Source organism: Phyllobates terribilis, unplaced genomic scaffold (assembly GCF_046119375.1).
Source record: "Phyllobates terribilis strain yellow unplaced genomic scaffold, ASM4611937v1 Scaffold_1__5_contigs__length_1240528914, whole genome shotgun sequence".
NCBI lineage: Eukaryota > Metazoa > Chordata > Amphibia > Anura > Dendrobatidae > Phyllobates > Phyllobates terribilis.
The window spans coordinates 799,309,038-799,336,223 of record NW_027362761.1 but is presented as its reverse complement, the minus strand read 5'-3'; the positions used below and the strand labels follow the sequence as shown (position 1 = coordinate 799,336,223).

The window sequence follows — 27,186 nt, the reverse complement described above, 5'->3', positions numbered from 1 at the left end:
ACCCACTGCCATGTAGTCCTCCATATTCATGCGCTCTGTATAACCCCGCCCCCACCACTGATTGGCAGCTTTCTGCCTATGCATAGTGTACACAGAAAGCTGTAAATTGGTGGTGTAGGCATGATTATACAGGGCTCAGCATTCAGAGAACTGGTAGATCTGAAGCAGATAAAACAGTGATTTTAATCAAAACTGCAGCAAGCAGCCCAGTAAGTGACACATCACTGGAATCATGCTGCTCTCATATGGGGTTTCAAAAATCTAGTGACAAGATTCCCATTAAGCAATTATCCAAAAACCCTTCCCTCAACCAGGTAACCATAATTTGAAGACTAGTATTTTCAGTCAAGACCAGCATGATATGAAACAGCCATATATGCAAAATCTTTTCAAATACTATTAGCAGATCATAAAGAAAATGGCAAAAAAAAGCAAACATAACTCATGAATGGCTAGGAACCAAGAAATAAGCCTGGACGTACCCTGTAAGCTTGAAATAAATCGATTGCTCTAGAAACATCAAACTTCCGAGCCATTAAAAATTTCACAGCAGTGTTAGGAGGCACCGTAACCACTTGTGGTTGCTCGCGATTCTTCAGTTCCGAGATAAATTCCTCAATTGCCTGTAAATCGAGAAGAAATTATTAAAATGATGAACGGATTAAAACACTTCTTAAAATATTGCTACCTACCAGCAGTAACAACTTTTCTGCATAGATATCAAAAAGAACACGTGAAATGTAAACTACACAATCACATCAGACAGAAGACCTATAATTCAGGGAAAAATAAAAGTACAATGAGATTTTACAATAAACGTACATCGGATGTGTGAAGTACGGTACATCTCACCAGGTTTTTGTCACTTAACCTGAGAGCAGCATAATGTCGGAAGAGAGACCCCTGTTTTGTTTTTCTATCTGCCGCTTGGAGGTCAAGCATTTATGAGCGCAGTATAACCCGCCCCCACCGCAATGTGGCAGCTTTCTGTGTACACTGTGCATAGGCAGAAAGCTGTCAGTCAGTGATATAGATATACATAATTATAAATACATACATACAGTAGAGACCATAAAAATATGCACTATATTAAAAGGTCCATATCTCTGGATTTGTACTGCAAGTAAGAAAAATACAAACAGGATAATCAGAGGAGCAGTGGGACTAAAATAAGAACTGCCCTCTGTTGACATATCAATAAGTCCTTTGAAATAAAGAGGACCTAAGCGGCAGAACCTGGGTTGCCAACCGTCCAGAAATTCCAAGACAGTCCGTAAACCACCCCCACCCCACAAAAAAAAACATTTTCTTTTCCGGTCCATAAAAAAATATTTAATGTGTCTGATTTTTTTTTTTAAATTGTAGAAAATACAGATTTTGACCATAATTATCATATCACAGTAAATGTAACTAATGTCTTAATATCAGAATTATGGGCTGTAGTCTTGTATCATTTGTGTACAATCAAGATGGCAACGTTGGGCAGAATGGTGTTATGACTGTAGTAAAATACAGTATTCACATTTTGATAACATCTCGGTATAAAAGGATTCTGAAGAATTGTTACAAGGTATAGAAAGGACAATATCAGAGTCCTGGTGTCCTCTCTAATGAGCAGCAAACAGTTGCCTTATTCTTATGCTTTCATTGATACTGCCTGTAGAGAGAATCAATGAAAGACCATCAGGAGAAGAGAGGGAATTCATCACACAATGCATAGAATAAGAGTCTATTTATCAGGTCATTTGGTTCCCCAAGAGAGCTGTCGGAAATATTCCAGTATGCAGACATTGAGAGAGACAGATGAGAGCTGTCAATAGAAAGGGGAAGCCAGTTACAAATGATAAAAGCCTGACTGTAGTTTAAGAAAAAAAAAAAATCAATATGGCCGGTCTAGCAGCTTTCATTATATGTGCAGCACAACAGCATGGCAATAAAGGACCTCTCTGAGAAGCAAGTCATCTGGGATGTTCCCTGAAGTCTGCTAGATAAGAAGCGGCCGAAAGATAGCTACTCCTTTACGAACAGCTCCCCAATACACATGCACACTCCTTGCATGCATGTGCTATGAATGGGGAGACGAGAATAAGCCACTGGCAGACACCTTTGGCAGCGCTTTTTACCAGTGAGAACAAAAGATAGGGCATGCCCCCATGCTTTCCCAATATCTGTTGTCTGGGATGAGCCCAGGCACTGCAAGCAAATACACATCAGCTGAAATGTGTATGGGGGTCTTAATCCTTGTGCCCAGATTTTAGCAGTGCCATACATAAAGACAGTCACAAGGAAAACAAGGCTCCAGCTTTCCCCATAATGTCCTCACTTATTCATTTGACCAGGTGCCATTGGAGGAATAGTTTATGCCAGGTGCGTCATGCCCATCCGGCAGTCTCAGTGTCCCCTGCGTCATGCCCATCCGGCAGTCTCAGTGTCCCCTGCGTCATGCCCATCCGGCAGTCTCAGTGTCCCCTGCGTCATGCCCATCCGGCAGTCTCAGTGTCCCCTGCGTCATGCCCATCCGGCAGTCTCAGTGTCCCCTGCGTCATGCCCATCCGGCAGTCTCAGTGTCCCCTGCGTCATGCCCATCCGGCAGTCTCAGTGTCCCCTGCGTCATGCCCATCCGGCAGTCTCAGTGTCCCCTGCGTCATGCCCATCCGGCAGTCTCAGTGTCCCCTGCGTCATGCCCATCCGGCAGTCTCAGTGTCCCCTGCGTCATGCCCATCCGGCAGTCTCGGTGTCCCCTGCGTCATGCCCATCCGGCAGTCTTGGTGTCTATGCGATGTACAAAATACAAAAAGCTGACAAACACCTCTGAACAGAATAAAATCTGTGAACAGCTGCTATGACAGCACAATATACAAACAAAAGAATACAGCAGCACTCAGAGTGCTAAGATGTATGCAAACATTGAATATATGAAATTAGGACTGCATTGCTGCTATATAGAATGTACTAGCAAAAATGAAGGTACATATCGCATAAACTGGCCAATTCATGAGGGTCACCCAGCCACGACAAGGTGTACCTTTCTCAGCATCTCCTATGGGATGTGGAGACACCAGTTTCAGTGTATCCTACTAATACTACCTCAGTATAGTTGCGTTTATTATTTATATCGGCAAGCCTATGGGCAAATAAATATTAATTTTTGACAACCAGTGGAAACCTGTTTAAAGGGGTTATCTCAAGTTTGGAAGGGATCATCGATGGGATAACTTCATGCTCGCTGAAGGTCTATCTGCTGGAATATTATGTGTATTTTTTCTTTTTTTACTTTTCTGTAGTGGCAGATAAGACAAAAATTACAAATGGACCCTTTTCTTGCTCATCAGCTTTTGTGCACGTAATATGCTGCCCAAGACAGCCCTTCTTCTAATGTGGCCCGGAGACGGAAAAAGGTTGGACACGCCTGGTTTATGCCGTGACCATAAAAAACAGTAGAAGGTAAATGGAAGATTAGGGCCTGTTAGCATCACATTTGAAGAACTCTCAAAGAATAACTCAAATAGAAGACTGCAACGATTGTCATATGTCACCTATGTAACCTATTGGAGAGGAACAACAGTTAGATAGGTGGAGCCGGAAGAAGAGCGCTATTCACAGGGGCAGAAGCAATCACCCCAGAGAAGATGACCCCTTTCTACTCAGAAGAACACCTGTCCACTCAGAACCCACCCATTGCTCCAGCCTACAACTCTGCACTCCCCAGGGAAGCTCCAGTAATGTGGCCATCCACATAAAGAACGTTACATCACTGGAGCTTTTTAGGGCAGAGCGAAGATGTGCAGCTTCTGCTCCTGTGAATAGAGCTCCTCTTTATCCAGCTTGGATGTTTCTCTCCTAGGAACTGTATAAGACAATGAAGACCTGGAAGTACGTGATTGTATACCTAGTTCTAGGCATGATCTGAACAAGGTTTAATATGTAAATTAAAAGCATAATGGAGGGGGGAGGGGAAGATAAAAAATTAATATGCAGCACAGTGGCTGAATGATTAGCACTGTGGTCCTGGGTTCAAATCCCACCAAGAATAACATCTGCAAGGAGTTTGTATGTTCTACTCTTGGTGGCACCATCGGTGCATATGCCTGAACCTCCCCCCTGCCTGCAAAACGGGGTTTGGAAGCATGTGCCGATAATGCCATAGACTATAATGGTGCCAACAGAGCGAACGTGCGCTCTGACGTGCATCATTTTCGAGCGTGTACGCCTACTATAGGTGGACACTCAGATGTAGTAGACTGCGTCTGAGTGTCCGCCTCCAGTAGGCATATACGCTTCAAAAATGATGCAAAGCAGAAAGCATGTTCGCTCTGCCGGCACTATTATAGTCTATGGCCCCGTTGGTGCATATGTACAAATCCAGTTTTGCGAGGGGTTCGGACGTATGCCCTGACAAGGCCACAGAGCGTGTACTAAATGCAATGTGAAAGCACCCTAAGAAACTTTATTTTATGTGGAAACATCAGTAGTTGTCACAGTTCTGCTGTTTACGACATACATGTGACAATATTCTTATAAAGCAAAAAAAATAAATAAATTTGAGATATCTGAAATCAAAAGTGAATTACCGCTCAAATGAGAAATGTTTCCTACAGACAATACATGTAGACACAATGTGGTGTCACGGTGGTTGAGGATTCACTGTTCCATAACTAACCACAACCATTGGCGTATGTCGTAGCATGCATATTGCTTTTTCAGACAGGAAGAGGACATGAACTCAAGTGCTACCTGCTGGAGGTAGCAATTCTAAAAGTCAATATCGACCCTTTAAGAGTTCATGTTACATAACCTGGCATATTTAAATTCCCAGACGAGCATCACATGGCTTATAAGTCTCCCAAAGCCAGTATGTCACAGTGCAACTGAGGAACGTAGTAAAGAAGGTCTAGACAAGAGTTTTTTAACTAGGGTGTTGCAACACTCCATTGTAATGTTTCATTGCACCCGTGTCCTTAAAATAGCACTCCAGATTTTTTAATTTTTTTTTATTTCTTATTTTTTTTTTAATTTTACTGCTGGAGGGATACCACTAATCCAAGTTCCTTGTCCCTAGTAACATACTTACCCACCACAGTCTTCATTGGTTCCCAGTGCCGTTCTAGTCGGTCTCCAGCAGTTTGCGATCTGCTGGGCGATCTGGAAGGCACAACTCAATGTAAGTCTATGAGAGCCAGAATGAGGCTCTCAGATTTCCATGGATAACTTGTGACCATTGCCTCTGACTTACGGTCAGGCAGAAGTTGCGGTCACAAGATGGCAGTGTAGGTAACAGCTGAAGACAGCGGCTTGTAAGTATAATCTTTACCAGGGACCTTACCTTAGTGGCACCACTCCAGAACTGAAATAAAAACCGCTGGAGTGGTCCTTTAACACTAGAACTACTGATGGAGTCATTTTGACTCCTTTCGTTTTTTATTTCTCTTCTGTGACTACATTTTTCAGAATTCCGGCTTGAAACTCGGTGACTTTTCCTCAAATATGATGTGAAAAAAGATTTTGTGAGAATAAATAATTTTGGTGAAAAATTTGCGCGTTTTTTTCAAAATTTACCAAGAACTACTGAAGGGAGTCATTTTGACTCCCTACTATATTTTGAGGTCCTTTTGTCACTAAATGTTGCTATAAAGTTTTGTGCATAATTTTTTCACTCTGTCTTATTTACCCTGATGTTCATATAGATGTAGTTCAATTTACATGTCAACTTTTCACATTTTCCTTGTGTTTTACCTGCTTGTATTACTGTGTAATGCTGAACAAAATAGCTTGTTTACTCTAGGCTCTTATCTTATGCTAATGAAGGGTGGTGTTTTTCTAAGGTCCTAGCAGGAGACAGTATTCTGGATAGTAACTTTACTTTCAGTTCAGCTGAAGAGACAAAGAGAACAGACGCAGACATACGAGCTCTGAAGACTCATACAGGTATGAATTGTTATGAAATAGTTTAGCTGTCTGTCAACCGATTCAGCCCACCTACTTTTGAAGGTGGCAGAACAGTTATTATTTCTTTTAGTTTTCATTTCATTTCTATTTTTCAGCAGGGAACTATATAGAATTATGGAATTTGTGAGGAATATGGAGAGAAGACGTTTGATAAAGCCTCAGGATATTCTGGCTACTTTGCAATCCATACCGGAGGATGAATCGGAATCCGAATTGCAGGAACATGTATTTGATTCTGACAGTGATGAAGATTTCATTCCTCAGAACATATCAAGTGAATCTGAAGACTCAGAAGGAACAAATCCAGAAGGTAAGTAGTTATGTGTATTTATTTGTTCTTCCACACACTGAGTTAGGGCCTGTGCACACTAGCAGAATTCTGGCTGAATAGCCATCTGGATATTCTTGCCGCAATACAGGCCGTACCTGCCCGCTCATGCCTGAAGCTCCGCTCCGAACCCCGGGCTGGAGCCGCTGTCAGGGACAGAGCAGCGCTTGCTTACGCGCGAGCCCGGCTCCGTCCCAGACAGCGGCTCCAGCCCGGGGTTCGGAGCGGAGCTTCAGGTATGAAACTCCGCTCTGTACCTGAGTGGGCAGGTACTGGCCGGATTGTGGTGAGAATATCCGGTCGGATATTCCGCCGCTAATCCAGCCAGTGTGCACGGACCCTTACAAAACAAAAATTCTAAATATTCATCAACTTTTTTACAGATATTCCAAGCACATCAACTGGGGATCGGGCTCATTCAGTTATGTTGCCTCGTGACCATCCTCCTGGTCGTGGACAGAAAAAATCAGCAAAACGTCCCAGAAATGAAAGAACAACAGATAACGATGGCGGCGAAGGTAATGCAACAACAAACACCAGAGAAGGCGAATCTGAAGGAATACTAGTTTCAGCGAATGGTATTCAATGGAAACCTGTTGAAATTGGAGAACACTTGCCTGGTAGGCGTGACAGCCAAAATATTCTTCGAGAAGCACCTGGCCCTACAGGATACGCCAGAAGAAATATCATTATCGATAGTCCTTTGAGCGCATGGCGTTTATTTTTTGATTCATATATATTGACACATATAAAGAACTGTACGCTTGCAGAAGCATGCAGGAACAATAATTTACAGTTTACTCTATCTGATGAGGAGCTAGATGCATTCATTGCGATATTCTATGCTCGTGGAATATCTGGCACGAACCGTCACTCGATTAGCAGTATTTGGTGTAATGACTGGGGAATACCGTTTTGCAAAGCGACAATGTCTAGGGACCGCTTTGTTGAAATTATGAGGTTTCTCAGATTTGATGAGAAATCTACTCGATCGGAGAGACTGCAAACGGACAAGTTTGCTCTATTTTCTACTGTGTGGGACAGGTTTATTGAAAATTGTATTGCGTGTTACAAACCTGGCCCATACATAACGGTGGATGAGCAACTTTTCCCAAGCAAAACTAGGTGTCCATTCACGCAGTACATGCCTTCCAAACCAGATAAATATGGCCACAAATATTGGCTAGCTGTTGATAAGAGGAGCAAATATCTGGCAAATGGCTTCCCTTATCTAGGCAAAGATGACACACGCCGTGCTGAGGACCGTTTAGCTGACCATGTGGTAATGAAGTTATTGGACCCGTTTTTGAAAAAAGGTCGCAATGTTACAACCGATAATTATTTTACTTCAGTAAAATTAGCTAAACAGCTAAAAAGCAAAGGAACAACCATCGTGGGAACACTGAACAAGATAAGGCGAGAAGTGCCTAAAGAAATAAAATCCATGAAAGAGGAATTGTACAACACTAAAGTGTTTAGAAATGAAGACAATTTTACACTTACAGTATATCAAGGAAAGCCCAACAAAAATGTTGTCATTTTGAGTTCCGTCCATCCAGATGTTGTTGTTGCGTCTGATTCCGCTAAAAAAACTCCAGAAACGGTAAAGTTTTACAATGAAACAAAATATGGAGTAGATGTAGTGGATCAGATGGCACGAAAATATACCACACGAACATGCACAAGGAGATGGCCTGTTCATGCATTTGAAAATGCCTTAGACTTTGCGGGTATAAATGCATGGATAATATTCAAGGAGATTACCCACCAAAAAATGTCACGCAAGGCATTTTTGCAAACGCTTGTGAGAGAGTTGAGTGGCCCTTATGTCACAGATAGGGAAAAGGGTTCCACGTCCCAAGTTTCTACATGCTCAGAAGGGATGGTTCAAACAAAATTTTGCCAGATCAAAGAAAAGTGCAAGAAAAATAGATCTGTCGGAAATTGTAAGACTTGTGGTAAGTCTTTGTGTGGGCAATGTACTGCCATAAATCAAAGGCAATGCCTAAAATGCGAAACACCAAATGTTTAGAAGGTGAATTCTGCGCCATATTTTCATTTTTATGCTCCTCCATCTACATTTTCTCTGCTTTTTGTTCTTCAGTTGTTGTTTATATGTGTGCACTTGAATAAAAAAAAATGTTTGAAAAATGTCTATTATAATTATTGTTATTTTCTGTAGAAAAATAAGAAAAGCAGAAAAAAAACAATCAAAAGCATTACTGTTGGATCTCACAATAATAATACATTACAAAAAATATAATTATTAATAAATAACCACAAATGAAACTCTAAAAATAAACGAAAACAAGCAAGGAGTCAAAATGACTCCTTTCAGTAGTTCTAGGCGGGGTCACGAGTCCAGTAGTCCTAGTGTTAAAACGTGGACACAATGTAATATAGCAACGATATGACAGGAAGCCACAATTGGCTTACCTCCATGCCTTAAACCCTCATGTCTTCTCTAAGTTGACTCTTGCTGAATGGTGCTGGCAATACATTGACATTATTCTGACGCCAGAGAGTGCAGAACAAAGCATAATGCAAATAAATAAATAAAAATAATGCAACAGAATCAGACAGTAAGGCTGCGTGCCCACTATACGTTTTTGCCGCGGAATTTCCGCAGCGAAAACGCTTAAATACGTGCCCCATGGTCCCCAATGATAATCCGCATGTGCTGTGCACAGGCTGCAGAAATTTCCGCTGCGGATTATCATTGCGGAAAAATAAGCAGCATGTCCATTAATTTTGCAGACACGCAGCGTAATCGCCGCCATTGACTTGCATTGGACCGCGTGACATCCACATCACTGCATCTGCACAAGCGGATATCACACGGTTCAATGTGCGGATGGTACCCAGGTCTGGAGGAGAGGAGACTCTTCTCCAGACCTGGGTACCATAGAACCTGTTAAAAAAAGAATTTAAAATAAAAAGTAAAGATTATACTTACTTTCCGATGGCCCCCGGTGTTGTGAAGGACCTGCCATGACGTCATTGAGTCATGTGACCTGTCACATGACTCAATGACGGCACTGCAGGTCCTTCACACCACCGCGAGCCGCCCAAGACACCGGACGCTGCAGAGAAAACGCCGTGAGGACATCGGAAGGCAAGTATAATTTTTTTTTAATTATTTTTTTTACCATTCTTATTCTTTTTTTTTTTTTTTTTTTTACTAACTTGGTCACACTATATAAATCCATGCCGGTTGCATGGATTTATATAGTGTGAACAAGTTGTCAAGCACTTTCCCGAGTGATGCTAAAATCGCTTGGAAAAGCACTTGATAACCCGCATGCAGAAATGCATGCAAAAACGCTTGACAAACGCTTCTACCTGGCGGGAAAAACGCATGTAAAATCCGCATGCGTTTTTCCAGCCAGGGAGAAGCGGAAAAAATATGCAGCATTTCTGCATCGTGGGCACATAGCCTAAGTGGGTTTTGTTTCACTCCACGGAGCACAGTAGTTTAATGTTATATTCCTCAGGGGCCACAACAGCTTCAGTGGCTTCATGCTATATTCAGTAGGGTGGGAGGAGGCACAGTGGTTTCATGCTATATTCAGTAGGGGGGGATGAGGGGGCACAGTGGTTTCATGCACACACTGCTCAAAAAAATAAAGGAAACACTTAAACAACAGAATCTAACTCCAAGTAAATCAAGCTTCTGTGAAATCAAACTGTCCACTTAGGAAGCAACACTGATTGACTATCAATTTCACATGCTGTTGTGCAAATGGAATAAACAATAGATGGAAATTATTGGCAATTATCAAGACACCCTCAATAAAGGAGTTGTTCTGCAGGTGGGGACAACAGACCACATCTCAGTACCAATGCTTTCTGGATGATGTTTTGGTCACTTTTGAATGTTGGTTGTGCTTTCACACTCGTGGTAGCATGAGACGAACTCTACAACCCACAGAAGTTGCTCAGGTAGTGCAGCTCATCCAGGATGGCACATCAATGCGAGCTGTGGCAAGAAGGTTTGCTGTGTCTGTCAGCGTAGTGTCCAGAGACTGGAGGCGCTACCAGGAGACAGGCCAGTACACCAGGAGACGTGGAGGGGGCCGTAGGAGGGCAACAACCCAGCAGCAGGACCGCTACCTCCGCCTTTGTGCAAGGAGGAACAGGAGAAGCACTGCCAAAGCCCTGTAAAATGACCTCCAGCAGGCCACAAATGTGCATGTGTCTGCACAAACGGTTAGAAACCGACTCCATGAGGGTGGTATGAGGGCCCGACGTCCACAGATGGGGGTTGTGCTCACAGCCCAACACCGTGCAGGATGCTTGGCATTTGCCACAGAACACCAGGATTGGCAAAATCGCCACTGGCGCCCTGCGCTCTTCACAGATGAATGCAGGTTCACATTGAGCACATGTGACAGACGTGACAGAGTCTAGAGACGCCTAGACGCCTTGGAGAGCGATCTGCTGCCTGCAACATCCTTCAGCATGACCGGTTTGGCAGTGGGTCAGTAATGGTATGGGGTGGCATTTCTTTGGAGGGCCGCACAGCCCTCTATGTGCTCGCCAGAGGTAGCCTGACTGCCATTAGGTACCGAGATGAGATCCTCAGACCCCTTGTGAGACCATATGCTGGTGCGGTTGGCCCTGGATTCCTCCTAATGCAGGACAATGCCAGACCTCATGAGGCTGGAGTGTCAGCAGTTCCTGCAAGATGAAGGCATTGAAGCCATGGACTGGCCCGCCCGTTCCCCAGACCTGAATCCGATTGAGCACATCTGGGACATCATGTCTCGCTCCATCCACCAACTTCACATTGCACCACAGACTATCCAGGAGTTGGCGGATGCTTTAGTCCAGGTCTGGGAGGAGATCCCACAGGAGACCATCCGCAACCTCATCAGGAGCATGCCCAGGCATTGTACAGCCACGTGGAGGCCACACACAATACTGAGCCTCATTTTGACTTGTTTTAAGGACATTACATCAAAGTTGGATCAGCCTGTAGTGTGTTTTTCCACTTTAATTTTGGGGGTGACTCCAAATCCAGGCCTCCATTGGTTAATAAATTTGATTTCCATTGATGATTTTTGTGTGATTTTGTTGTTCGCACATTCAACTTTGTACAGAACAAAGTATTCAATGAGAATATTTCATTCATTCAGATCTAGGATGTGTTATTTGAGTGTTCCCTTTATTTTTTTGAGGAGTGTATATTCAGTAGGGTGGGACGAGGCACAGTGTGGTTTTATGCTATATTCAGTAGAGAGGGTGAGGAGTCACAGTGGTTTCATGCTATATTCCGTAGGGAGGGTGAGGAGGCACAGTGGTTTTGTGCTATATTCCGTAGGGAGGGTGAGGAGGCACAGTGGTTTTGTGCTATATTCCGTAGGGAGGGTGAGGAGGGACAGTGGTTTCATGCTATATTCAATAGTGAGGGTGAGGAGGCACAGTGGTTTCGTGCTATATTCAGTATGGTGGGAGGAGGCACAGTGGTTTCATGCTATATTCAGTAGGGAGGTTGAGGAGGCACAGTGGTTTAATGCTATATTCAGTAGTGAGGGTGAGTAGGCACAGTAGTTTCATGCTATATTCAGTAGGGAGCGTGAGGGGGCACAGTGGTTTCATGCTATATTCCGTAGGGAGGGTGAGGGGGCACAGTGGTTTCATGCTATATTCCGTAGGGAGGGTGAGGGGGCACAATGGTTTCATGCTGTATTCAGTAGGGAGGGTGAAAGGACACAATGGTTTCAAGCTATATTCAGTAGCGAGTGAGAGGAGGCACAGTAGTTTCATGCTATATTCAGTAGGGAGTGTGAGGGGGCACAGTGGTTTCATGCTATATTCAGTAGGGAGGGTGAGGGGGCACAGTGGTTTCATGCTATATTCAGTAGGGAGGGTGAGGGGGCACAGTGTTTTCATGCTATATTCCGTAGGGAGGGTGAGGAGGCACAGTGGTTTCATGCTATATTCAGTAGTGAGGGTGAGGAGGCACAGTGATTATATGCTATATTCCGCAGGGAGGGTGAGGGGGCACAGAGGTTTCATGCTATATTCAGTAGGGAGGGTGAAAGGACACAATGGTTTCAAGCTATATTGAGTAGGAAGTGTGAGGAGGCACAGTGGTTTCATGCTATATTCAGTAGGGAGGCTGCGGGGGGTACAGTGGTTTGTTGCCCTCCTACGGCCCCCTCCACGTCTCCTGGTAGCACCTCCAGCCTCTGGACACTATGCTGACAGACACAGCAAACCTTCTTGCCACAGCTCGCATTGATGTGCCATCCTGGATGAGCTGCACTACCTGAGCAACTTCTGTGGGTTGTAGAGTTCGTCTCATGCTACCATGAGTGTGAAAGCACAACCAACATTCAAAAAAGTGACCAAAACATCATTCAGAAAGCATTGGTACTGAGATGTGGTCTGTGGTCCCCACCTGCAGAACCACTCCTTTATGGAGTGTGTCTTGATAATTGCCAATAATTTCCATCTATTGTCTATTCCACTTGCACAACAGCATGTGAAATTGATTGTCAATCAGTGTTGCTTCTAAGTGGACAGTTTGATTTCACAGAAGTTTGATTTACTTGGGAGTTAGATTCTGTTGTTTAAGTGTTCCCTTTATTTTTTTGAGCAGTGTATATTCAGTAGGGAGGGGGGGGGGGGGCACAGTGGTTTCATGCTATATTCAGTAGAGAGGGCGAGGAGTCACAGTGGTTTCATGCTATATTCATATATTATATATGTATATATTATAAGGCGCGTACAGAGCAAGAAGAAATTAATGGGTGAAATACAGCAGCCTGCCCAAGCCCTGTGGTCCATGAGAATCTGCCTGGGGGCCGAATAATAGGTCATCAAGGGCCGTAAACAGCCCGTGGACCTGAGGTTCCCCACCCCTGGAGTAGAGGAACACACTACACACAGTTTGCAGCCTGTACCCATAGAGACACAAGTCTACACAAGAGCTGTGGAAGGGCTAGGAAATAACTTTTTTAAGAAACAAAAAGTTTCATAGTATTCAAAGTATTATTTTAGAGAAAAAAAAAATAAATGGTTGCAATCCTTTCTGAATCACAAAATTAGGGAAGCCCAGAGAGGAAATACTAAGAAGGCAAACGTCAATGACTAAAGAGGAAGAGCCTAAATAAAGGAGATGCTTGCTGACCACGCCACATCTAATAGTCATCTCATGTAAGTGCAGGAAGTACAGCTCACAGATATGTCGTGCCAATGCTTCACCTGCTGCTAATAATAACCTGGAGAATGACATTAAAGGTTACAATGTACAAATCCTCTGAAGACTGGTATGGTAGCTGATTACTTATGGGATTATATTAAAGTATTAATTAAATAATGCAATCAAAATTTACAATGTGACCATTCTTTTACTCCTATCCTAACATGTGAAAATGACTTACTGTTTAAAATCAGGTGTTTGTGCTACATAGTTTTTTAAAATCGATTTTCAAGAAGAGTTTTCAGCAGGTTCCTTACCATCAGAGGCAGGATTACAGTGACAGGAATACACAGCTGATAACACAAGATTCACCATTTACAATAGGTGATGACCCTGCTCCTCCTCACTTCACAGTGACCACTGCACAGGCTCATTAGACACTTAAATATAAAAGCACAGTGTCAGGGTCTGAGCATTGTGACCAAGAACGTGTTAACGTCCTTTTGTTTCAGGAGACAAGTGTATAAAAAAAAAGCGCCCGTGGTCAGTGTGAAAATTGCAATTTTTTTTATTTATAATATATGTGATACGTAAAAAGAAATGTCAAACATATTTAAACACAAAAAATGATTTAAATCAATAGAATTTTCTGATGAAAGCTTCTCTTCAAGAACAAGAAACAATGACCTTATGTTTCCGAAGGTCACCAGTAATTGATTTCTATAGGAAATAGCAAAGTGATGCCAGTCCACACCAAGAGTCCACTGCTTGGGTCCAAACGTTACATGACCGCACAACTTTTCATCTCACCACACGCTTGGACTCAGTAAGAGGCATTATAATACTAATCGAGCCTACAAAATCAATTTAATCAGCCAGAAACTGGAAGAGCAAGCAGCAGCTATCATTAGTCATTCAGTCCTCAATTACTTTACTTCTGCTCTTCTTGCCAAACACATGGCACATTTAAGATGTAATTACTCTTACTTGTGTTTAAGACAGAGAAATTCTATTAAGTGAAAGAAAAAAGAAAAATCCATACAAACATCTGCTGTACAGTAAAAGAAATATCACAGATGGCTATATTAAGCATTTGCCAGTAAGCTGAAATAAACAGTATGATCTGAACTGCAGTACGAAATCATCCTCTGATGGGTCATAGGTACATGTGAGAAGATCACAGATCCCTCGTGATGCAGAGATATCCGCAAAGAGCCCTTGCTTGGATTGAAATTTGATTAGACTTCCAGCATCAAATCTCTGAGCAGTGAGCAAAGGGTCTCAAGGTGGTCATCAACATAAGACAAGTGCTGGACAAACTTGCTAGAAATCAACAAGGCCAACTGACTGTTTATGAACATGCCAGACTCATCCTCTGGTAAGCTTTCTGGGAGTAAGGGGGATGAAACAGGAAATAAACTGCCACCAGGGGCTTACTGCCCTATCCCTGTAGAGAAAACATGCATACATACACTATATAAAGAGACACATATGCATGTTTTTCTCAATATCTGACATGAAATCAGAATAAACATTTCCCGTTTTAGGTTGATTAGGATTACCATAATTTTTTATATTTGCTAAATGCCGAGATAGAGAGAAAATATATATAGATAGAGAATGTTTTAAGGCATTTTTATTACTTACTGCAAAGTCAAAAGTTTACATACACTAAGATTACTATGCCTTTAAACAATTCTGGACTGCCCATATGATGATGTTATGTGTTTGGAAGCTTCTGATATGTTTTTTTGGCAACATCTGAGTTAATTAGAGACACACCTGTGGATGCATTTTAATGCACACCTGAAACACACTGCTTCTTTGTGTAGCATCCCGGGAAAGTCTAAAGAAATCAGACAAGATATCAGGAAGAGAATTATGGACTTGCACAAGTCTGGCTCATCTTTAGGTACTATTTCAAGATACCCAAAGGTGCCTCGTTCATCTGTATAAACAATTATATGCAAGTATAAACAAGATGGGAATGTCCAGCCATCATACCGCTCAGGAAGGAGATGGATTCTGTGACCCAGAGATGAACGTGCTTTGGTCCGACATGTGCATATCAAACCAAGGACAAAAGCAAAAGACCTCGTGAAGATAATGGCAGAAGCTGTGTCAATATCCACAGTGAAATGAGTACTGTATCAACATGGGATGAAAGGCCACTCTGCCACGAAGAAGCCATTACTCCAAAAGAAACATAAAAAAGCCAGATTAATGTTTGCAAATGCACACAGGAACAAAGACCTCCCTTTTTGGAGACATGTCCTGTAGTCTGATGAAACTAAAATGTAACTTTTTGGGCATAATGACCATCATTACATTTGGAGGAAAAAGGCAGAAGCTTGGAAGCCTAAGAACACCATCCCAACTGTGAAACACGGGGGTGGCAGCATCATTTTGTGGGGTTGTTTTGCTGCAGGAGGGACTGGTGAACTTCACAAAATAGATGATGTGGCAATACTGAAGCAACATCTCAAGACATCAGCCAGGAAGTTAAAGCTTGGGCGGAAATGGGTCTTCCAAATGGACAATGACTAGAAGAATACTGCCAAAATGGTAACAAAGTGGCTTAATGATAAAGTCAATGTTTGTGGCCATCACAAAGCCCTGATCTCAATCCTATTGAAAATGTATGGGCAAAGCTCAAACGGCAGGTGTGATCAAGGCAACCTACAAATTTGGATCAGTAAGGCTGCGTGCCCACTATGCATTTTTCAAGCGTTTTTGCTACGGAATTTCCGCAGCGAAAACACTTAAAAAAAAGCTTGGTAATACGTGCCCCATTATCATTGCGGAAAAACACGCAGCATGTCCATTAATTTTGCGGACACACAGCGTAAATGCCGCCATTGACTTGCATTGAATCGCTTAATATCCACATAACTACATGTGCACATGCGGATATTAAGCAATTCAATGTGCGGATGGTACCCGGGTCTGGAGAAGAGGAGACTCTCCTCCAGACCCGGGTACCATGGTACCTGTTAAAAAAAAAAAAGAATTTAAAATAAAAAATAAACATATACTCACCTTCCGATGGGCCCCTGGTCTTTTCTCCGCTGCGTCCGGTCTCTTGTACGGCTCGCGGTGATGTGAAAGGACCTTCCATGACGTCATTTAGTCATGTGACAGGTCACGTGACCGCTAAATGACGTCATGAAAGGTCCTTTCACACCACCGCGAGCCGTACAAGAGACCGGACGCAGCGGAGAAAAGACCAGGGGCCATCGGAAGGTAAGTATAATGGTATTTTTATTCTTTTTTTCAACTATTAACTTGGTCACACTATATAAATCCATGCCGGTTGCATGGATTTATATAGTGTGACCAAGTTGTTAAGCACTTTTCCAAGTGATGCTAAAATCGCTTGGAAAAGCGCTTGATAACCCGCATGCGAAAATGCATGCAAAAACGCTTGACAAACGCTTCTACCTGGCAGGAAAAACGCATGTAAAATCTGTATGCGTTTTTCCTGCCAGGGAGATGTGGAAAAAATATGCAGCATTTCTGCATCGTGAGCACTTAGCCTTACACCAGTTTTGTCAGGAGGAATAGGCCCAAATTACGACCAACTATTGTGAGAAGCTTGTGGAAGGATATCCCAAACATTTGATCCAAGTCATTCAGTTTAAGGGCAATGGTACCAAATACTAATGAAATGTATGTAAACTTTTGACTTTGCAGTAAGTAATAAAATGCCTTAAAACATTCTCTCTCTCTCTCATTATTCTGGCATTTGGCAAATATTAAAAATGATGGTAATCCTAATTAACCTAAATTGGGAAAGGTATATTCTGATTTCATGTCAGATATTGAGAAAACATGCACGTGTCTTTTTATAGTGTATGTAAACGTCTAGTTTTAACTGTACATACTTGGCACGAGGGTGAATGTGTGAAGAGAGGTACGGTAAGTAGAGAAAGATCATCATCAGGAGAGGACACCTCTTGGGGGTCAATAATATCACTAATACTGCAGTCTCACCCAGAATAGCCACTCAACTGAAAAGCCAAAAAGAAAACAAAAAGGCACAGTGTTATCCAGCCACATACAAGCTTTATCATAAGAAATTCAAAAACCGGATTATGGCAACTATCTGCCTCTACAACAGGATTGCAGAAAACAGTTATACAGCAAGTACAACAAGAAATGAAGACCAAGCAAGACAGTACATACACATTAGAGAGCAGTGGTTCCCTACTCCAGTCCTCAAGAGCCACCAACAGATCATGGGTCCACGATTCCCTAAGGAAACATGGACTGCTGGGGGCTCGAGGATTGGACTTGGGGAACACTGATATACAGCACAAGTCTGAGCTTGTGTCCACGCACGCACGCTATACGGCACAAGTCTGAGCTTGTGTCCACGCACGCACGCTATACGGCACAAGTCTGAGCTTGTGTCCACGCACGCACGCTATACGGCACAAGTCTGAGCTTGTGTCCACGCACGCACGCTATACGGCACAAGTCTGAGCTTGTGTCCACGCACGCACGCTATACGGCACAAGTCTGAGCTTGTGTCCACGCACGCACGCTATACGGCACAAGTCTGAGCTTGTGTCCACGCACGCTATACGGCACAAGTCTGAGCTTGTGTCCACGCACGCACGCTATACGGCACAAGTCTGAGCTTGTGTCCACGCACGCACGCTATACGGCACAAGTCTGAGCTTGTGTCCACGCACGCACGCTATACGGCACAAGTCTGAGCTTGTGTCCACGCACGCACGCTATACGGCACAAGTCTGAGCTTGTGTCCACGCACGCACGCTATACAGCACAAGTCTGAGCTTGTGTCCACGCACGCTATACAGCACAAGTCTGAGCTTGTGTCCACACACGCTATACAGCACAAGTCTGAGCTTATACACATACATTATACAGCATAAGGCTTAACACACACACGCACAAAATATAGCATAAGGGCGGTTTCACACGTCCGGATATTTCTGGTACCGGAAAAACCCGTACCGGAGATGTCCGTGTGCACCTGTGTGGCACACGTGTGTAGCATCAGGAGCACATGTACAGGTGTTTGGAAATCAGCGGTACAGTTAGTGCTGTTCCCAAGTGCCGCTGTTCACATCATTGTCCCTTGCTTGCGCTGTGATCAGCACGAGCAAGGGACAATGTTGGGAGTAGTAGTCTGCTCCCGCAGTGTCCATCAGGGCTGTGGAATCGGTAAGCCAAACCTACGAGTCCTCAATTTCCATGACACCGACTCCCTCATACATGGCTCATGTTTAAGTGATGAATTTACTGTAGCACAGTTTCATCTCAGCTTAAAGTCTAGACCCTTAGATCAGGAATAGGACATTTCATAAATTTCCCAAATTCTTATGAAAAAAATATTCCCCACAAACTGCACTGAACTACTGTACCCAATTTACAATATATTTTATTAGTTGGAGTCCGTCTATTTTATACAGACTCCACCAAAATGGACACCGACTCCAACTCCACAGCCGTGGTGTCCATGTGTAAAAAAAAAAAAAAAAAAAATCCATAAACTCACCTATCCGGAGATGTCCCCCACTGTAATTCTCTAACCGCTGACGAGAATAAGCAGCTCCAGCGAGCGGGCCCCGGAGCTGCGCAGGAGCTGTGTCCTGTCACTCAGTGAGTACGGGTCATTCTCCTCGGCGTCAGTGGTTAGAGGACTACAGCGGGGGACATCTCCGGACAGTTAAGTAGATGGATTTTATTATTTTATTCTTATTTTTACACATGGACACTGTGGGAGCAGACTCACAACATAGTCGCTTGCTTGTGCTGATCGCAGTGCAAGCAAGGGACAATGATGAGGGCAGCGTTCAGCACTCGGGAACAGCGCTAACTGTACACTGATTCCCAGGCACCGGTACGTGTCACACTGATATCATCCGTGTGTGTCCAGAGTGAGACATTTTGCGGACCGTGCATGTAAAAACAGACATGTTAGCGTGTTTTGCCCACGGACACACGTGGAAACACACCGACACGTGCGCAGACCCATAGATTTGAATGGGTCTACGTGTGTCAGTGTCTCCAGTACGTGTGGAAACCTTCACCACACATACTGGAAACACGGACGTGTGAAAGAGCCCTAAGCCTGAAGTAACAGATACTATAAAGAACAAGGACCCCATACACATATGTATGTAGGACCTCCCAATTGTCCCTTGACAAATGATTTGTCCCCTGCATGGTGCATGCTTATGATTGGTCAACGTCCTGCACAGGAGAAAAGAACAAGCCCTCCTCTCCTCACAGATATCTGCAGCTACTGTGGAGAGAAACATAACTCAGCTCTGCTGTATCATCACATACAATTCCAGATCTCATGCCATGGCAGTCAGTTTGGAGGGAAGGTCAGAGCAGACAGCACTGTGGGGACAAATCTCTGGTAACGTCCAGTTGAACTATAACAAATTGTAGGAAAAGACGAAGATTCCAGCTTCTGGTATGATGGGAAAAAAATGGGTATTTATTCAAATATTTAAAAATCCATGACAATCAAGCAGGGAGCAGGAAATGGCGACGCGTTTCGAATGCAATCCAGCGTTCTTCCTCAAGGGCATGATGTGGCCAGTTTAACATGCTCCAATGGTCCTCTTTAAAAGGTTTATCCAAAAGTGTAAAGTGACAAATGTGCATCTGAGGTAATAAAACACACTAATATTACACAGGTCTACAAAAGAAAAAAAAAATTCTCTCAATTGCCAAGTTTTTTTTAATGGATTTAGGGTATTTTGAGGGTGCTGAATTAAAAAATCCCATTACTTTTGCTGAATTGGTTCTATTTTTTTTAGATAATTAATCTAAATCATTTAATTTCTAATTCTTTTTTTTTTTTTTTTTAGATAATCCATTAACCCCTTCATGACCCGGCCAATTTTGGTTTTCGTTTTTTACTCCACTTCTTCCCAGAGCCATAACTTTTTTTATTTTTCGGTCATTATGGCCATGTGATGGCTTATTTTTTGCGGCACGAGTTGTAGTTTTGAACGACACCATTGGTTTTACCATATCGTGTACTGGAAAACAGGAAAAAAATTCCAAGTGCGGTGAAATTGCAAAAAAAGTGCAATTCCAGTTTTGTTTTTTACCATATTCACTAAATGCTAAAACTGACCTGCCATTATTATTCTCCAGGTCTTTACAAGTTTGTAGATATCAAACATGCATAGGTTTGTTTTTTTTTTATTTAAGTGGTGAAAAAAAAATCCAAAAGTTAGAAAAAAAAAAAAAAAGTCTCCATTTTCCGAGATCAGTAGCGCATTCATTTTTTCGGTATCTGGGGCCGGGTGAGGGCTTATTTTTTCTTCGCCAAGTTAACGTTTTTATTGATACCATTTTGGGGTAGATACAACGCTATGATCGCCCGTTATTGCAATGTAGCGGCGACCAAAAAAACCCGTAATTCTAGCGTTTTGAATTTTTTTTTTTCGTTACATCACTTACCGAACTGATTTTTTTTTATATTGATAGATCAGGCAATTCTGAACCCGGCGATATGTGTGATTTTTTTATGGTTTTATTTTGAATGGGGCAAAAGAGGAGTGATTTAAACGTTTTTTTTTTTTTTACTTTTTGCATGATTCAATAGTCTCCATAGGAGACTAGAAGCTGCAATTGTCTGATCGCCTCTGCTACACAGAAGCAATTGTCAACTTAAAGAGGTGGTCCACTACTTTTTGATTAATGACCTATCCTTAGGATAGGTCATCAATGTCTGATTGGCGGGGGTGCCGGGTATTGGACCCCAGCCAATCAGCTGCTATCGGTGTCGGTGGCCGGCCGGAAGTGCTCAGAGCTGGCCATCTTCTGGTAGTAGCCATAGCAGGGTACTACACATCCGCCTCCTATTGATTTGAACAGGAGGCAGATGTGCAGTACCAAGCCTTGGCCAATAAGAGAAGACAGCCAGCCCACAAAAAAGTATTTCCGGCCAGCGGCCGCCGACATCGATAACAGCTGATCAGCGGGCGTGCCAGACCCCAGCCAGACAGACATTGATGACCTATCCTATCAAAAAGTAGTAGACAATCTCTTTAATATAAAATCATTCAGACATCGTTGGCACCAAAATCACTGTATACCAGTGTAATAGTCACTGCTGTGTGATGACATGAAGGTGGGTACCAAGATTGACTGGTCACTGGTCCAAGACTCTTGTGCATGGATCTCCTAGCATAGGGTTGTGCACATTGTCACATGCACAAACTCCAATAGAAGTTTAACCTAAAGTTGATCAAAATAGTCTATTTCAACCAAAACAATTGTGGGGTGACAGTCAAAAATTGTGTGGATGTTCATAAAAAAATGGTTGTGAACCTTAAAGGGTTATTCAGCATTTAGGTCATCAATACCTGATCAGTGGGGGCACCTGACTAAGTTTGCAGCACCTGTGACAGCCTGGTATATCCCTGAAGTGAATGGGAGCTGAGCTGCAGTACCCAAGAATGGCCACAACAACAACAAAGTACAGAGCTGTGCTGCTTTGTGTCTGCACAGCAGATCATGGGCATGCCGGGTGTCACAGCCCACTGATAGGTCAGCAATATTGAGTACTCAACACCCCCTTTCAATAAAACAGCTCAATCTCACCAAAAAAATAAAAAAAGGAAAGATTTTTTGTTTTAGTTTTTCTTTTCGTATGGATAGGATTAATTGCTTTTGTAGAGTGAAAGTAGACCCCCAACATAAGCAACCAAATTGTAACAGGAGAAAGTTTTAGGCTCCAAATATGCTTTCTGTGACACACCTGTAGTTTAGATATCATGAATCTAACAGGCTCCCTTTAAAGCATACCCCTCATTGCACTCAAAACCAGAGTAAGAGCATGGTCTTGCTGCCCACATCACCCCTTCCTTCCCAACAAGTTAAAACTTCTTTTGGTACATGTACCACCCTAACATGCCTAGCAATCGCCATGATTCTCACGCTCTGTAAATTACCATCCACTCCTTTTTGGCAGATTTCTGTTAGTACTATAGGTGCCAAAACTCCCTTTCCCTCATCATCCTGCATGCAAGTTTTCCTCATAGCAAGTATAACTAACCCACGTCCAGGAATAACTACAAAAATGATGCCGGCAAACGAAACTATTTAGCTACTGCAGCCGCTATTTAAGAAAATACACATGTACAGACAACCATCAAATCGCTGTCGCCACACTGATCAGTCAGCCAATAAAGGGAATCTGCCAGCACCATGTTATAGAGCAGGATATGTAGGTTTGTGGGAAAAGAATCAGCATAAACGGTGTTTTATGCAATGAGATCTCTGCTATCTGTGCACACAGGTCAAGTGGGTAGTCCTAGTCAGTGATTGACAGCCATCTCTGCAAACACAGTCACACAGGGAAGCCTGTCAATTACTGAGTAGGACCGCCGCCGGTGTGCAGAGATTTCATAGCATGAAACAGAACTATAAATCTGCTCAGCTTCTCCTGCTCTATAACATGATGCCTGCAGATTGCACGGCATTTCCGAGCTGACAGGTCCCCTTTAAAGCGAACCTATCAGCAGGTTTGACCCATATGAGGTAAGGCCACCACCTTCAGTCCTGAGATACAGCATTAGAATGCTGTATATATGCCCCCAATCCAGCCTGCAAGACAAGAAAAAGACCTTTTATTACACTCACCTGGGGGGCGCCCGGGGCCGATGGGTTTCACTGGTCTTGGACCGATGCCTCCCTTCTTTCGATGCCATCCTCCTTCTTGCTTCCTGTGAATGATGTGTCCTACGTAATCCATACAGGCTCCCCGGCATCGCGCTCCTGCACAGGCATACTTCTCTGCCCTGACCAGAAGGGCTGTGGAGTCGGAGTCGTGGAGTCAAAGTCGGCATAAAATGGACTGACTCAGACTCCTAAAATATATAGTAAATTGGGTACAGTAGTTCAATGCAGTTTGTGGAGAATATTTTTTCATAAGAATTTGGGAAAGTTATGAAATGTCCTATAAATGTCTGTCCTTTTCCTGATCTAAGGGTCCAGACTTTTAGCTGAGATGAATCTGTGCTACAGTAAATTTATCACTTAAACATGAGCCATGTATGAGGGAGTCGTGGAGTCGGTGTCATGGAAATTGAGGAGTCGGAGGTTTGGCTTACCGACTCCACAGCCCTGCTGACCAGAGCAGAGTAACGTACTTCAGTGCGCATGTGCCAGGGATCTTTGACCTTTCCCGGCGCATGCGCAGTACTTTGCTCTGCCCTCGACAGGGAAAAGAAGTATGCCTGCGCAGGAGCCAAAGACCCTGTGTGGATGACGTAGGACATGTCATCCACACGAAGCAAGAAGGAGGATGGCATTGAAAGAAGAAGGGAGGCAACAGACCAAGACAGCGACACCCCTCCAGGTGTGTATAATAAAAACTTTTTTCTTGTCTTCTACAGCATTAGAGAATGCTGAATATGAGGGATGAAAGGTGGTGGTCTTTTCTCATATGGGACAAAACTGGTGACACGTTCCCTTTAAATAGTTAGATGAGTACAGTGAAACAAAGTGGAGACCAGCAATGGACTATCAAAAGACGTATTGTTCATAAGGTTACGTTCACATGATCGGATTTTGGTCCAATCTGTGTCCATGAAAAAAAAAATGGACAGCACTCAGACAGCTGATATTAAATGGAGATGTTCAGATGACTGTGTTTTAGATCACAGACCAAACGTCTGCATGAAAAAGAAAAAAAAATGGCATCCTCCATATTTCACATAAGACTCATCTATTCAAATCTATGGATGTGCAAAAAATAAAGAAAACCCTATGCCACACGGATCAACTTTAAAGCATCACATTGCTGCAGATACACTGCAGTTATTAACATAGGAAACTAATGGTCTGGTAAATTTTAATAACTGCTCATGTATAAATATGGATGTATACATAGAAAAAAAAAAGAAGTTTTTTTTCTAGATGAATATTGGATGATTTTTCTTATTTGCTTGTGCGAGCTTAGCCTGACCCTTAGGGAGGATCTGTCACTAGTGGATAGTTTTTGCCCTTATTTTATTTCCAAGTATTCACTTTTTTTTTTTTTTTTTAAACCAATTCCAGAGATGTGGGCAAGCTCATTTAGTGCTTATTGGGGTCTTTACAAGGGGGCGGTGCTTACAGAGTAATGCAGAACATCCTAAAGACACGCCCCCAGATAATCCTGAGTCACACCCCCTTAGTAAAGATTAGAAAATCAGCACTAAATAAGGGCAGAAAAGCATGGCGGATTGTAAAATAAAAAATGAATGGAATACTCAGGGGAGCAGCGGGAATAAAGCAAGATCAAAAAGTGGCCACTTTAGAGCAGGTGACAGGACCTCTAACAGGGCACAGTACTGAAAAACATCAGACTTATCCCACCACCAATAAAAGCAGGGTCTTACTGCACTCGGTTCCCCTGCAAGATAAAAATTATTTGGAGTACATACCAGACTAAAATCCCCAGAGGCTGTCTGATTCTCAGTCTCTACAACCTGCCATCCACCAAGTGGATGGTTCCTCTTTGTTGGCATTCTACCAGGACTTTGGGTTCTGGAACAATCTCCAAATGTGGCCTGCCCTGAACTGGACAGACAGGAACAAAAGCAGAGGCCTGATCCTAGTCCCTGCAATCAGTCTCTGTTCCTACAGGCGGATTACATCTGACAACAGGAAAGTGGCCGCTACTTTTTACAAACTGACAACATCATTTTGTGGAAGTAAAGGATTTGGCGGCTTTGATAGTCATCCATCAGATCTGCCAAAGTGTTTTTGGGAAACTAGTGACCATTTATTAACTCCGGACACCTATCCATGTACTAACCACAATGAACAATCTGCCGGTGACAGTGGCCACGTCTGTAGGGTCAATGACACAGGAGCCATTCTGACAAGTCTATGAACGACAGTGGCCAAGTCTATAGGGTCAAGGACCCGGGAGTCATTCTAATCACAAGTCTACAAACAGTCTGCCAGTGACAGTGGCCATGTCTATAGGGTTAATGACTCGGGAGCCATTCTAACCAAAAGACAAACCTAAATACAATCTGCTGGTAAATGACAGTGGACACGTCTATAAGGTCAGTGAGACGGGAGCCATTCTAACCACAAGTCTACGAACAATCTGCCGGTGACAGTGGTCACATCTATAAGGTTAATGACTTGGGAGCCATTCTAACCACAAGTCTATGAATTACGACAGTGGCCACGTCTATAGGGTCAACGACACAGGAGCCATTCTAACCACAAGACAAGTCTACGTGCAATCTGCCGGTAAATGACAGTGGACACGTCTATAGGGTCAGTGAGACGGGAGCCATTCTAACCACAAGTCTACGTACAATCTGCCGGTAAATGACAGTGGCCACGTCTATAGGGTTAATGGCTCAGGAGCCATTCTAACCACAAGACAAGTCTACGTACAATCTGCCGGTAAATGACAGTGGACACGTCTATAGGGTCAGTGAGACGGGAGCCATTCTAACCACAAGTCTACGAACAATCTGCTGGTGACAGTGGCCACGTCTTTAGGGTTAATGACACGGGAGCCATTCTAACCACAAGTCCATGAACAGACTGCTGATGACAGTGGCCACGTCTCGAGGGTCAGTGAGACAGGAGCCATTCTTCTGTGAATGTTCCCACAGTCATCAGTGAGAAGTCACAGAGACATAAGCAGTGTGCCCCTCACTGTGGGGCAGGAGGCAGCCATGGAGCAGTAGGGACCATCCATGTGGCTAGGAGGCCAGCAGCGGCAGCAGCCAGGGAGGGGTCGGCCAGATCAATCAGCAGCTGGAAGGAGGAGGCACCGCTGCACAGTCACACACGGCCCCACGCGTGTCCACCCCCGGAGCTACGGATGGCGGCACACACCCTGCCTCACACGGAGCTCCCTAGCCCACCGTCCTCAGCTCACCCGTTCCTCTTGGGCCGTTAGCTGTTTCTCCGCCATGTTGCTTCGCGGCTCCGGTTCTCCGGCACATCCGGGCACCTCCCGTGGCTCCGAGCTCGGTACAGACACGACGCGGGCAGAGGATGTGACTCTGCGTCTGTCTCTCCTCCGGCCCTGTACAGTTACACACCGAGCTCCCAGAACCAACGTCAGAGTAGCCGCCTAGTGTCCCGGCCTCTCCTCCTCCCTTTGGACCAGGAGAGAGGCGAGGCTGTGACGAAGCAGGGATGGAGCTGCCCGTGGAGCAAGGGAGGGGTCTGCGCGGCCATCTTTGATTTGGGAAGAGGTTTGATTGAATGCAGCTCGGCTACTTGTGGGGAGGTTTCTGTCAGGGAGACTGAGGAAACGTTACATGGCAGCGGCCCGGTCTTCTCAATAGTAACCGAGTAATGGTTGCTCTCATTAGTGACCTGTGAACGGAGAAATGGGTGTATTTGGTCCGAGCACCCATGGCGGGGTCAGTTACAGGGGTGAGGGGTGACCTGTGTGCTCTAGCAAAGCTTCGATGGCTCCACATTATTGGCATAGACACTTGTGGAATTCTCCTCCAAAACCATATTACACCATAAAACTAAGTTAACACCACCGTAAAACAAAATAGAAAAATAAGGACGATTTTTCATCAGTATTGTCATCCATATGTAATCCGACATCAGCGAATACAGTGGACGAGAGCAGGGGTGGGCAATTAAATACAATGGACAAGAGCAGGGGTGGGCAATTAAATACAATGGACAAGAGCAGGGGTGGGCAATTAAATGCAATGGACAAGAGCAGGGGTGGGCAATTAATTTCCTGAGGGGCCACATGAGAGACTGACATAGCCCTCCT

The 27,186-nt window shown here is 43.7% G+C and overlaps 1 protein-coding gene across 3 annotated transcripts in view; it reads right to left on the bottom strand.

Moving 5' to 3' along the window:
* Nucleotides 1–26,587, bottom strand: part of LOC141151767 (tyrosine-protein phosphatase non-receptor type 9-like) — a 70,820-nt gene extending 44,233 nt beyond the window's left edge. The window contains exons 1-3 of one of the 3 annotated variants that reach the window (XM_073637080.1): nucleotides 26,320–26,586; nucleotides 23,067–23,237; nucleotides 483–623 (exon numbers count right to left, since the gene is read on the bottom strand). In XM_073637080.1, coding sequence (XP_073493181.1) covers nucleotides 483–536 — 54 coding nt within the window. In that variant the 5' untranslated portion in view covers nucleotides 537–623; nucleotides 23,067–23,237; nucleotides 26,320–26,586. Of the gene's footprint in view, nucleotides 1–482; nucleotides 624–23,066; nucleotides 23,238–26,319 lie in introns of all 3 variants that reach the window. The other 2 variants (XM_073637079.1, XM_073637078.1) reach the window with 2 other exon arrangements.
* Between the last annotated feature and the right edge of the window lie 599 nt (nucleotides 26,588–27,186).